This window comes from Erythrolamprus reginae, chromosome 2, assembly GCF_031021105.1.
Source record: "Erythrolamprus reginae isolate rEryReg1 chromosome 2, rEryReg1.hap1, whole genome shotgun sequence".
NCBI lineage: Eukaryota > Metazoa > Chordata > Lepidosauria > Squamata > Dipsadidae > Erythrolamprus > Erythrolamprus reginae.
In genome coordinates, this window is record NC_091951.1 from 97,914,166 (window position 1) to 97,928,361 (window position 14,196).

The following is a 14,196-nucleotide window of genomic DNA, read 5'->3' on the forward strand; positions in this document are numbered from 1 at the left end:
TGGGATTTTTTGATTTCCCTCACCTCACCTTCTTCCTTCGGCAGTGACTGTCCTCCTCCTCTTCTTCCTCCTCCCACCCAAATTCGGAGCTTTTATTTCTTTCCTAATGGGTTTGCATGCATTATTTGCTTTTACATTGATTCCTATGGGAAAAGTTGCTTCTACTTAAAAACTTTTCTACTTAAGAACCTGGTCACGGAACAAATTAAGTTCTTAAGTAGAGGTACCACTGTATTAGTCTAAGTGCTTTGCTTTTGCTATTGCTATTAAGGCCAATTCAGCTGAAAGGATCAGAAAGGGACATAGCCTTAATTCCTGGGATGAAACTTTGTGTTCAAAAGTATTTGTTTTTTGCTTCTTATTTAAACTCCAGGGTGGCCCAGTGGTTAGAGTGCATCACTGCAGGCTACGTCAGCTTACTGCTAGCTATAGTTCAGCAGTTCAAATCTCACTACTAGCTCAAGGTTGACTCAGCCTTCCATCCTTCCGAGGTGGGAAAAATGAGGACCCAGATTGTTGGGGGAAATATGCTGATTCTGTAAACCATTTAGAGAAGGCTGTAAAAGCACTATGAAGCTATATTTAAGTCTAAATGCTTTTGCTATTGTTAACTCTTCTTATAGCTGCATGGTGGGGGGAAATTTAATTAATTAATTTTGGGTTGAATCCATTGGACACAATTATAGCATCACTTGGGCCAAGCAGTCAGATTTAAGACACCATACAACTATGATGTAGAAAAAAAAGGCATTTATTATAAACAAGCAATAAAAAAAGGCAAGCTAAATGTAGCCAATCACATCGTTGCAAATGATGGGCTGGCGACTTCGGCAGTTCATCAGGGCAGCAAAGCTGCTACAGTCTGTAGAAAGCTCGCTGATGTTGGCATGGGACTGGTGGAAGTAGGGTAACGAAGGGCGCCCCCCTAGGCCGGGAGGGCAAGAGAAACGCTTGGTGCCGTCCCGATCCTGCTTGGTGCGCTCTGTGCGGGAGATGCCGGCCAGCCTGCGGCGGACGTTGCCCGAGAGGTTCAGCAAGAAACCATGGGGCTTGGCCAGCCAGCGCTGCAGCCATCCCGGTTCCCCGCTTTCTTCAGGCAAGTCCATCCAGTTCTCCACTAAGTCAGCAAAGCAGTTGTCCCCCAGCACAAGGGGCTGCCGGTTACGACTCTGGGACAAGAGGGACACTGTCCAGTCGCCCGCGTCGGAGGGCTCGCCATCCCGCCACCGCTCTAGGCAGGCGTCTGAAGCTGATTTCGGCCGGGGCCTCCTGGCCGGCACCCGACGGCGTAGGAAGCCCCCCGAGGAAAGCTTACTGGCTCTCAGGGGAGGGGGTCCATCCTCGTCCCTCCAGCTGTTCCCAGATACCTCTGAGTAGCCCGAATCGAACTCCAGGCTCCGCTCGCTGCTGGGTGGGGAGAAAGCAACTTCTTCTTCCGCAGCCCCTTCCAAGCAACAGGCGGAATCTGCTTCCGAGATGGCCGAGATCCGTGGGCTGGCGCAGGACTTTGAGGAAGGCAGAGCTGAGGGTAGCCGTATCTCCTGGGGCTCCAGCCGCAGCTCTCGGTCGTGAGCCCTCTTCAGATCATGGAGGGTCCGCATCATGCACTGCATCTGGCCCCGCAGCACCTCGCTCGACTCCTTCATGCACAGCTGCGGGAAGGAAAAAACAATTGTCCTTTATTTTCTTGGTCCGCCCAAGGAAAACACCCCCCCCCCCATTCAAGTCCCAAGTGAGGGCCATTGACAACTGAAGATAGAAACATAGAAACATAGAAGACTGACAGCAGAAAAAGACCTCATGATCCATCTAGTCTGCCCTTATATTATTTTTTGTATTTTATCTTAGGATGGATATATGTTTATCCCAGGCATGTTTAAATTCAGTTATTGTGGATTTATCTACCACGTCTGCTGGAAGTTTGTTCCAAGGATCTACTACTCTTTCAGTGAAATAATATTTTCTCAGGTTTCTTTTGATCTTTCCCCCAACTAACTTCAGATTGTGTCCTCTTGTTCTTGTGTTCACTTTCCTATTAAAAACACTTCCCTCCTGAACCTTATTCAACCCTTTAACATATTTAAATGTTTCGATCATGTCCCCCCTTTTCCTTCTGTCCTCCAGACTATACAGATTGAGTTCATTAAGTCTTTCCTGATACGTTTTATGCTTAAGACCTTCCACCATTCTTGTAGCCAGTGTTTGGACCCATTCAATTTTGTCAATATCTTTTTGTAGGTGAGGTCTCCAGAACTGAACATGTGGTCTCACCAGCGCTCTATATAGCGGGATCACAATCTCCCTCTTCCTGCTTGTTATACCTCTAGCTATGCAGCCAAGCATCCTACTTGCTTTCCCTACCACCCGACCACACTGCCATATATAGCTAGCACATATATACCCCCAAATTATATCTAGGCTGAAGTCCTCCAGCCAAGCTTAGTCTACCGTGTGTATCATGAGCTTAATGTCACAAAAATCCATAAAGAGCCACGTGTGGGTCACGAGTCCTGACAAGAACACAAAGATCGATGTCTCCATAGATCTGAGCTGGTTGACCTCACACGACCCAGGCGGGAAGCCTTTGCTTGACACAAACCCTTTGAGGACTGTCCCTGCCACGGCTCCTTCCCTGCCACTCAGCCTTTAGAAAGTGCCACTCGCCCTCTTTATCACTCAGCTTACCTGGTCCACATAGTCTAAGTGCCTAAGGAGTCCCACTCATCCAGGGCCAAGAGTCTCCCTCCAGCTCTCCAGCCGAGGCTCCTTGTTAAGCGAGGGGCGACAAAGCTGCCTTAGCCGAGGGGTGGAGTCGGGAGCCGGAGCAGCACGCGCTAAGCCCTTGCCCCGTCTCGACTTGGCAGGTCCCCCAGCCCCCGGGCAGCAGCTTTTCAGCAACATCTGCACGTTCCAAGCCCATCCCCAGCCGTACAAGCAGCAGCTTGTTGCAGTGGGTGAGCTGCCCCACCCGGCAGAAGATGACACAAAAGGGTGTGTGAGGGAGAGAGAGAGAGCCTGCAGGAATTACACAGGCAGCCATTCAGGCGATAAGGCCACCGTCACTAGGCGGCAGAGGGGAAGACTGGACCAGCAAAGGTGAAGTTCACCGGGGAGTTAATAAATTCCCAGGGCAAGCTCAGTGCAGGAGAAAGGACAAAGATGTACCAAGGGGGCACAATCTGAGGTTAGTTTGGGGGAAAGATCAGAAGCAACGTGAGGAAATATTACTTTAGTGAAAAAAGAGTAGTAGATCCTTGGAACAAACTTCCAGCAGATGGAGTTGGTAAATCCACAGTAACTGAATTTAAACATGCCTGGGACAAACATATATCCATCCTAAGATAAATTACAGGAAATAACACAAGGGCAGACTAGAGGGACCATGAGGTCTTTTTCTGCTGTCAATCTTCTATGTTTGCATAGGCCGGAGTAAGGCCAACTGGCCTTTCCTGTAAGAAATCTGTGTGGCCAGATAAAGTGGTCAGGAGAAGCACATCCTTTCTGGGTGCTCTAAAGCAGAGGTCTCCAACCTTAGCAAGACTTGTGGACTTCAACTCCCAGTGTTTCTCAGCCAGCAAAAGTCTGGGAGTTGAAATCCACAAGTCTTAAAGTTGCCAAGGTTGGAGTCCTCCGCTCTAAAGGAAAGAAGGCCCTACTCTAATGGACACAAAAGCTAGGCTGGTTGGTTCCTTCATAGTAAGTAGGACATGTGTGAGGATCTTCTCTGGTCTGGCAGGGAAATGGTTTTGTCACAAGCCCATACATTTGCTTGGCCTATTTCTCAATCCTAGAGTGACCAAGGGAAAGTCGAGGGCTCAAATACAATGACTGCATAGTCCTAGAATCTTGTTTTGTTTTCTTCTCCCTTCTGCTGAACCCCTTCCTGTTGCTTTCTGAAAGTCTTTGCAGCTCAGATCAAAGATAGACCACAGAGTCCACTCTGCTCCTCCAGGCATAATTTGGACACAGTGGCAAGAAATGATTCATTATTAGCTGCTCTGGTGATACAGCATACAATAATCCTCAGTGCCTGGCTCAAAACCAAGAACAAATGTGTCTCGGTGTGATAGTTCAGTCACAATTCCAGGGCTAAGAATGTAATCCTTTTTAAAAAAAATTTTTTCAAGTAGTCTATATATTGGTTTGTTTTGTTGCATATTCAAGCTCCTTTCCTAGTAACAGTATCAATAAAAAACTTTTACATTACAGAACTGAGTCAGCAATTGGTGGGATTTTAAGAGAAAAACATCCTCTCTTCAAATCTAGCCTTGGAGAGATTAAGGAACAAGGCAACTTCCGTACGATTCCAGCTGAGCAGCAGCTGGAAAGCATAAATGAATTCTCCTGCTCTGACTATCATCTCCTGTGGAATATGATTCCATATCCTGTCCCAAGCCTTGTAATAAGGCAGGCCCCTCAGACCATCTCAAGGGGACTGCCGAAAAGCTTATTAAATATGTAATCATAAAAATTTAATTCAATTCAATCATGCAGTAATTCAATGAAGGTGTTAGTTTTCTCCTGATGTGCAGGCCACCCGAAAACAAACGCTTTGATGGCTGCATTAACAGAGGGATAGAATCAAGATCACCGAAAGTGTTAATACCACTTTATGATGCCTTAGTAAGGTCACGCTTGGAATACTGCATCCGGTTTTGGTCGCCATGATGTAAAAAAGATGTGGAGACTCTAGAAAGAGTGCAGAGAAGAGCAACAAAGATGATTAGGGGACTGTAGGCTAAAACATATAAGGAATGGTTGCTAGAACTGAGTATGCCTAGTCTGATGAAAAGAAGGACTAAGGGTAACACGATAGCAGTGTTCCGATATCTCTGGAGCTGCCACAAAGAAGAAGGAGTCAAGCTATTCTCCAAATCAGAGGTCTCCAACCTTGGCAACTTTATGAGGTGTGGACTTCAATTCCCAGAATTCCTCAGCCAGCATGGCTGCCTGAGGAATTCTGGGAATTGAAGTCCACACCTCATAAAGTAGCCAAGGTTGAAGACCTCTGCTCCAAAGCATCTGAAGGCAGGACAAAAAGCAGTGGATGGAAACTAATCAAGGAGAGGAGCAACCTAGAACTAAGAAGAAATTTCCTGACAGTAAGAACAATTAATTGGTGGAATGACTTGCCTCCAGAAGTTGTTAACGCTCCAACACTGGGAGTCTTTAAGAAGAGATTGGACAACCATTTGGCTGAAATGGGGGTTGGACTAGAAGACCTCCAAGGTCCCTTCCAACTCTGTTATTCTATTCTATTGGTTCCAAAGTTGGGAAAGGTGGTTACTCAGCTGATAACAGGAGCAAAAGCCAAGAGCTTCTGAGTCCCAGATGCCCTGAAAAAGGCTGCCATGCTCTGATCCATGCCATACTGCCTTGATAAGCTTGGGAAAAAGAGAATAAAAGATGGAAATAAACAAGATATCTTCCTGAGCAGCCATGATTGAGAAGCCTTGAAACCACGTGTAAATGCTTGGCACAGAGCACTTCCCACACAAAGATGAAAAAAAAAACCCCACACAAAATTACGTGTTGTGCCCTGGGCTTAAAACAGCCACATGAGGCACAACGAGCTGCAAAATGATTGGCTGCCCTTGATCTGATAATTTCATAATTAGATCATCACTAAATAAATCACAGATATGTAAAACGGGTCTCAAAACTGAGTTTTTAAATAGTTGCCTAAAAACACGTCTTGCCTATGCGCTACAACTCCCAGAAACATACTCCAACTCCAACTTCAATGTTTCAACGTCTACCTTGATTTAGTAATTCATGGTATGTACATGGCATTTTCCCAAAACCTCAAGCCAACTCGCTGCAAACAAACAGAACAAGGCTAGAATGTTGTCAACTAAAACCAAATTAAGCTCTAAAAAACAGCCCCAAAGTGTCAACCGCCTCAACCTCAGAGATGACCAGAGGGCGAGTCCAGTTGTTGATAGGACGACTGCCTATCCTCATGGCTGTAGTGATGGAGAGAAGGGCCTGCTATGGTAGGGTTTTCTGGCACCTCGGCTCCTGCAAGGAGAAGCAGCCCTTGTGTACCATGGTTCTTGAGTGGTGAATTCTTAGATACCCATTTTTAAAAAGGGTTAAAAAGACCCCTTGGGATAGCCTACCATCCACACCTGGATTAGGACAGACTTACACATTTAGCCTCCGGTCTGTTGAGACTACAACTGTGAACACTGCCTTTTTGTTCCCCCAACGTGACAGCCCATTTGATGAAGTGGTTCAGTTGCTAAGACCAAGAGGTTCTGAGTTCCAGTCCTCCCTAAACAAGCTGGTTGAGTTTGGGGCAGTCACCCTCTTCCAGTTCAACCCATCTGAAAAAGGTAATAGTTCTGAGGAAAATAGGAGGTATGAGTGTTAGGTATTTATCCCACATTGAGTTGACCAAAATAAAAGTGGGATAAACCTCTAATAAATAAATGAACAACTGGAAAGCATAAGGTTGAAAAAGTAGTCATTCCTCAGAAAAAATGTGAAAGAAACAATTTATAAGATTAAATAAACACTTGGGGGAAGAGGGAGGGGGAAACTTAATCAAACTCAGAACCTTCCTGAATTATACCACCTTGGCTAGGAAGTATGGCCGAGGTATCCCAACATGCCTGGAACCACCAAGGTAAGAAGGCTTGCCTATGAGATAATGTTTGGGCTGGCGCATGCTGAGAGATTATAGGGCCGCGCTTAAGAGACCAGAGTTATCACACATGCCTTTTTCCAAAAGAAAAATAATGCTGCTGCTTATTTCTCGATATGGTTCTGGCAGCTGCTCAGCCCCTTACAGGGACCCCATTTATGGTGACCGCAAAGAATGACAAGAATTTTGCATCGCATAGGAATACAAAGCAGAGATTGCACTAAACGTTATGGGGTTTTCATCATCCATTCCATCTCTCACTCTTATTTATCTAAAGAGCTCCTTCCACCATGATATCACTTTTAATAGCCAAACTTACCACTTCAGGACTTGTCAAGACATGCTTTTTCCCCCTTTATATTTTTATGCTCATTGCAAAAAATTCAAGTGGCTACTATCCTCAGTGGGTGCCACTTTGCACACTCTAGGAGCTTATCGGACCAATAGGATGTGAAGCTGCATCATCTTCACCATCACTTTAGATCAGAGGTCTAAAAACTTGGCAACTTTAAGACTTGTAGACTAGAACTCCCACAATTCTCCAGCTATGCTGGCTGAAGAATTCTGGGAGTTGAAGTCCGCACGTCTTAAAGTTGCCAGGTTTGAGGACTCCTGACTTAGATGATACAGAATATCCAGCTTCGTGCACTAGGACTGTCACAGTCCTCCATGGGGGCACTAGGTCAGTTTCTCCAATCTCTAGAACTATCCATCCCAACGTCTACCTACTACAGAGAGCATATGCATTAAGATAAATACCTTGTGGTTCCAATTTCCAAACACACTTGGCCAATAAAGAATTCTATTCTATTCTATTCCATTCCATTCCATTCCATTCCATTCCACTCCACTCCATTCCATTCCAATGATGCTGGCTGGAAATTCTGCAGCTGTACTTGAAGCCATTCAAAGGACACCAGGTCAAGGAAGGTCTGTTAAGAGGAGGAACTGAAAGTGGAGCAAGACTCATGTCTTTTAATTTTCTCACTAAATGATGGGTTTCCCAAAGGAGGCTCAAGGCAAGTTGAAAGCAAGTAGCAGAGACTCCAGGCTTGGTTTCAGCACCTGGCTTTTTTAGGCAACCGGTGGAATCCCAAGAAACCACTTTATGCCAGTTCCTAACCTGGGCATACCAGGCCTAAGGGCAGGACTTCCGGTCATCATCTTAATTTCCCAGTTCTTGCAATGCCTCAGAAGAGTACTAGTCAGTGCCTCTATGAGAAATTGAATGTGGTAGCACAGAGATAGTAGATATGGTCCACAAAGGGACAGACAAACAGAGAAAGTAATTGACCAAATAGAATTTGGTCCTTAGGGAATTGGGCGGCATATAAATTAAACAAACAAATAAATTTGTGAGCCGCCCCAAGTCTGCGGAGAGGGGTGGCATACAAATTTATTTATTTATTTATTTATTACTTAGATTTGTATGCCGCCCCTCTCCGAAGACTTATTATTATATTATTATTATATTTATTATTATTATATTTATTATTATTATTATTTATTATTATATTTATTATTATTATATTTATTATTATATTTATTATTATTATTATTATTATTATTAAATTTAATCCAGGAAGACATGGCTCAGTTCAAATCTACAGATTCCTATGAGTTCTGTGGTGCTATTCTAGGAGAGCACAAGACCTATCGAATTCGAAGCTGGCCATTTCTTATACACATACTTAGAAATCGGGGCAGTTATAGCCAATCCTTTAATGCCACTCTTTTTCAGACAGACATCCCAAGATCATAATGAGCCGTGGTGGCGCAATGGTTAGAATGCAGTACTGCAGGCTACTTCTGCTGACTGCTGGCTGCCAGACGTTTGGCAGTTCAAATCTCACCAGGCTCAAGATGGACTCAGCCTTCCATCCTTCCAAGGTGGGTAAAATGGGGACCCAGATTATAGGAGGCGATATGCTGGATCTGTAAAGCGCTTAGAGAAGGCTGTGCAGCGGTATATAAGTCTAAGTGCTATTGTTACAACAACCTTTCATTTATAGCTTGTAGCATCTCTACAGAGCACTAGAGGGCAATCTCTATGTTTTTTCTTCATTGTACTCAGCTGGAGATGGGACAGATGAAACTTAAGGTAGCTCTCAGGATGTCCAATACAGGACATTTCTTTGTCATAGAAGCATTGCTCCTACGAAGGTGGGCAAGGCTACCAAAATAAGACAGATCCTAAGCAAGCTTTCTTCACCTTCTTTAGGAGTGAGAGCTTCTGAGTTGTGTGGAAATTGACAATTGTTATTTTAACCAAAATTTAATTACTGACCTGGAGGTTTCAACTTCCACTTTATCATGGAAACAGACTCTGATTGGATAGGGACAAATCGGCTGCTCCTCACTCAGTGGTCCTCAACGTACTAGTCAGTCACAGCCCAGGATCAAGAAGAACCTTTGGGACCAGCCAACCCAGGAATTTTCTCTCCATCCAATCCCACATCTTTTCTTCCCTGAATAACAGTGGATCCATCCTACAAACCCTCTCCGGGCTCCGACTCTCTTTCATCCTGGGCTGGACTACAAGACCTTCCAAGGTCCCCTCAAGCTCATTTATTCAAATCATTGCTGGATAGTCACAGTTTCCCAATCCCTGCTTCTCTTTTGAGGGCCAAGGTCCCTCCCACCCTTCACCAGGCTGCCCATTCGGGGGCACCGATCTTCAGACGGAAAGGTCCCTTGCCACTTGGGGAGACTACCTCAGGTTGCAATCGGTAGCTTCTAGTCTCCTCCGCAGCCCGGCAAGCCAAGCCACTCCAAAGAAAGGCATAGGGACATCGGCGCGCGGCTTACAGCTAAGCAACCCTCTAAACTAGAGGTCTCCAACCTGGGCGACTTTAAGCGTGGCGGACTTCAACTTCCAGAATCCCCCCGCCAGCAAAGCTTCTGGGAGTTGAAGTCCTCCAAGGCTTAAAGTGGGCCAGGTTGGAGCCCCCTGCTCTAAACTAGCCGGAATGCGGACGGAGAGGCAGCGCCTGCCTGAAGACGCAAGCGAACCAGCGGGGCTTGACAGTTCCCGAGCCAGCCTCGGGCGGAACAAGCGCGGCTTCACACTCACACTCGGCGCCGAAGACGCAAGCCCCGTCTTGCTGCCCGGCGCAGCCTTCAGCAGACAGCCGTTCTCAGAGAAGGGGAGTCACAAGGCGAGGCGCTCCCTCCCTCCCCCCTCTCTCGCCAAAGCGCCGCTTCAGAGTCTCCACTCTGCTTGGCCCGGGATAGAAAACGGGCCGGACTCCCCCCCCCCTTGGTCAGACGCTAAAGGTTCGGGGTGGAGGACGCCCTAATTGGAGTCGTTGTCATGCGGGCGCCTCAGTGAACCCCGCTATTGCCGTCACCCACCACACACACTGACACACACACACAACACACACAGACAGACTGACTGAGTGAAACACACACACAGAGAGAGAGAGACTGACTGACACACAGACACAGAGAGACAGACAAGACACACGCGCGCGCACACACACACACACACACACACACACACACACACATAGACAGGCACAAATACACGTGCGTGCGCGCGCGCGCACACACACACACTCCGCATCCCTGACTTCCCCCCCCCCCCTGCGAATTTACCACTTCTGCGCGGAGGTGGCTGACGAAGGCGTCGAGGCGCGCGCTGTGCATGCCAAAGCTGGGGCGCCTCAGCTGCCAGCAGAGGGGAACCGGCCGCGCAGTCCGTCGAGAGGCTCCGAGCGACACCAACGCGAGAAGCGCTGGAAACTTTCTGCCAGCTTCGGTCCCAGCGAAGCAGCGAAGCGCCACTCTTCGGTTCAGACCGCGCCCCACCCTTTTTTTCCCTCTTCTCTTTGCCGCAAGAGCCAATAAGCGGCCGAGCTCTGGTCCCCCTCGGCTCGAGCGACAGCCAATGAGCGGGGCCCAAAACGAGCGGCTTGAAACCTGAGCTTTGGCCGACCGGGAGTAATTTAATTAGAAGCCCATATTAGGAGCCAAAAGGACCCGCGGGGGGTGGTGGAGAGGGGGCCCGGTGGGGCAAACGGTCCATTCGGAGGTGGGGGACCCCCTCCCGGACACAGCGGTTAGGGGGGACGCTTATTCTACTCTTAAGTCTAGCCTATGGGCCAAATCCTGGTGGGCCAAATCCTGCCCTAGAAAGAGGCGCGCAGCCACTGGGCGCGAAACCTCACATTGAAGTCTTTTCCCTCAGGTAGCTGTTAATCGCGGCGGGACGAGCCAGGGACGCAACGTTTGATGCCCTGCTTGCTTATTGACCAGCTCGTCCTGCCACAGTTTCTACTGTTGAAAGAGGCAGGAGTTTTCTCCCAACTGAAAGAAATAAAGGGGACATGTCACATTCCACTAGAAACTCTCTTTATAACATAAACTCACTCTTGTTTGTTTATTAAATTAAATAATTATTAAATTTATATGCCGCCCAACTCCCAAGAGACTCTGGGCGGCTTTCAACATAAATCAACATCAAAACCAGATCTTATTCCTACTATTGATATTTATTTATTTATTTATTTATTTATTTATTTATTTATTTATTTATTTAAGTCCAATACACAATGAGGGTTTTAGTGGGTATATATATATATACACACACACACACACATATATACACATATACACATACGAAAACAAATACACATAGTAAAATACACATAGAAAAATACATGATGAAGGTTATAGAGGAGATACTCATAGTATATATACTACTGTTTATTGGCACGGTACAATAGTTGCTTCCAAAGAAGATGCTGAATATGTACAGTATGTCACAGAAGTGAGCACATCCTCTCACATTTTGTAAATGTTTAAGTACATGTCACAACACTGAAGAAATGACACTTGGCTATGAAAAGTAGTGGGCATACAGCTTGTATAACAGTATAAATGTGCTCTGGTGAACTCTATGCCCAAGAGAGTTAAGGCAGTACTGGAAAATAATGATGTCCACACAAAATATTGACACGTTGGGCCCCATTTGCACATTTCACTTAGGGGTGTACTTTTGTTGCCAGCAGTTTAGATATTAATGGCTCTGTGTGGTATTATTTTGAGGGATAGCACCTTTATACTGTTATACACTGTTATACCAGAAAAGGTAGGGAGAAACCTCCGTGGGGTCTCTCTAGGAATCTCCTGGGAGGAAACAGAGCCTCCACTCTCCCTGTGGTTTCCACAATTGCACGCATTATTTGATTCCTATGGGAAAAATAGCTTCTTACAAACTTTTCTACTTAAGAACTTGGTCACGGAACGAATTAAGTTTGTAATGATTTATTTATTTGTTTGTTTGTTCGTTTGTTTGTTTGTTTGATTTTTATTCCGCCCTTCTCCATAGACTCAGGGCGGCTTACAACATGTTAGCAATAGCACTTTTTAAAAACAGAGCCAGCATATTGCCCCCACAATCCGAGTCCTCATTTTACCCACCTCGGAAGGATGGAAGGTTGAGTCAACCTTGAGCCGTTGATGAGATTTGAACCGCTGACCTACAGATCTACAGTCAGCTTCAGTGGCTTGCAGTACAGCACTCTACCTGCTGCGCCACCCCGGCTCTTGTAAAGTATGTAAATGTAAAGTACAGTAGAGGTGTCACCGTACTTTACATTTTAGCCAAGTGTCATTTCATCAGTGTTGTCACATGAAAGATGTAATTAAATATTTACAAAATGTGAGGGGGTGTACTCACTTCTGTGACATACTCTCTCTCTCTCTCTGTGTGTATGTATGCTGTCTAAAGGAAAGCGACTGCATGGGGGGCAAAGGAATACCAAGTCACGTTGAAAGCCTCCTTCAAGTCCCTCGATATTGACACCAACCTCCTGGGAAACCCTGGCACAAGATTGACCAACATGGCACATGCTGATCCACCAAGGCTGCCAGACATCTGAGGCCAGAAGAACATTCATAGCAGAAGAGAAGCGAGCACTTCGCAAAGCCAGAGCTGCAAATATTGCAACAATGTCTGCCCAACATGTAGCAGAACATTTCATGCCCGTATAGGCCTGCAGACACATCGCATACAACCCATTCAAACACGATGGACAAACATTTGTGTGTGTGGGTATGTATGTATGTGTATATAATGGTTTTTTTTCTGTCAAATTTTTCTGCATTATGTGCAGACTGCCCAGGTTCAAATCCTGGTCAGGGTATGGCTAGTTGATGAGAGCTAAATAGCTTGAAATAGATCTATACTAGTCCCCCATCATTTTCATTATCAGCAAAAATATGTTTACATACATACATTCATTCATACATATATACATCTTTAACCCAGTAGAAGCCTTCCTCCAAATACTGGGGAGAAGTGGCTGTGACTATAGAAATGCACTCTGCATATTCACAGAAATACAAATAGTTCATCGTGAATGTATCCTCTAAGAAGATATAATATATTCAAATCCTAGTATTTGAAAGCTCGGTTTATTTTATGATTTTATAATGTTTCAAAAATGTCCAGCTTCAGAATTTGGTGTTCACAAAAAGTTTTAAAGGCAATATCCAAATTTGATTGTGTGCATTTAACAAATCTAGTGGCTGACATGAAACATTTTACAGTTCCAAAATTTCACCATGAATTGTTTCCTGCTGCCGCAGAGCTTCCTTTCTGTCTTGTGAAAAGCTCAGAAACTATATTTTTTCTGTTCCCAGGATGAAATAGAAGATATCCCCTCACCCTCCAGGAAATGAGTCTTAAAATTAGAAATATTGGATTGACAAAATGCTGAAGGTTATTTGTTGGTTGGCTATTTTGTGGCTTAACATGTGTAGAGAACCCCCAAATCTGGATTGCAAGAATTTAAATTGTCTTGTATCTTTTCTCTGCTGCCACCTATTGGTCATCCATGGTTTTGCAGACCAGATTTAATCTGTTTAAAAGTTCAGACTTCGTGCAGAGTGAGAATTCAAATGTTATTATAATAAATACGCTGGACTACAGACTGCAAATGATCCCAAGGCAACATCAAAATATTTGAACTTTGTTACTCTTTGCTTTTGTCTCATGGTCATCCAGATTCTTTGCAAGTCTGATCTGGTAGTTCTATAATTTGTGCAAAGCCACCCTGCCTTGCTGAGATTAGTATTGTACAGAGTATTGTACCATGGGATCCCTGGCAATAAACTATGGCTGGTGTGTTGTACAACTGCAACCATGATGCTCCAGCCTTCTTTACACCCACAAAAAGTAACATGGAATTAAATCCCTAAAGTGAACTTTTAAACAAAAAATGAACATGGTAAATCTCTTATTAATGCCCAAACAATACCATCCATTTTTTAAAACTCAGAAGCTCACAGCTTTAGTTGAACTAAGAGAAAGCATGATTGCATATAACATATCAAGGAAAAAAGCAAAGCAGGTCTCAGTGAAGATAAACAAACAAAATTTCTGCAAAAAGTTCCCAATTATGTTTTGCAGCCATGATTATGAAAATAAGGAGCAGGAGGAGGAGGATAACACAAAACAGAGACATCCCAGCCCCAAAGCCATGTATTTATGTACACATTGGTAGGATTAAAGTTCTGACATTTAATTATATTAGGAC

The 14,196-nt window shown here is 45.0% G+C and overlaps 1 protein-coding gene across 2 annotated transcripts; it reads right to left on the reverse strand.

Annotated features, from left to right (window-relative positions):
- Positions 1–733: 733 nt before the first annotated feature.
- On the reverse strand, positions 734–10,482 carry INKA1 (inka box actin regulator 1). Of its 2 annotated transcripts, none has more exons than XM_070735817.1 (2): positions 10,250–10,482; positions 734–1,652 (listed from the first exon to the last, which is right to left on the reverse strand). In XM_070735817.1, the coding sequence occupies exons 1-2, from the start codon at positions 10,298–10,300 to the stop codon at positions 783–785; spliced, it is 921 nt and encodes a 306-aa protein (XP_070591918.1). In that variant the 5' UTR covers positions 10,301–10,482; the 3' UTR covers positions 734–782. The 2 variants fall into 2 exon arrangements, with proteins under 2 accessions (XP_070591918.1, XP_070591919.1); XM_070735818.1 differs by lacking the exon at positions 10,250–10,482 and adding an exon at positions 2,686–2,803.
- Between the last annotated feature and the right edge of the window lie 3,714 nt (positions 10,483–14,196).

Bases quoted from the DNA above. Each gene is read 5' to 3' on its own strand.
- INKA1 (XM_070735817.1), bottom strand. From the start codon at position 10,300: ATGCACAGCGCGCGCCTCGACGCCTTCGTCAGCCACCTCCGCGCAGAA. The intron at 1,653-10,249 runs GTAAATTCGCAG...TCCTTCCCGCAG, and splicing joins GCCACCTCCGCGCAGAAGTG to CTGTGCATGAAGGAGTCGAG.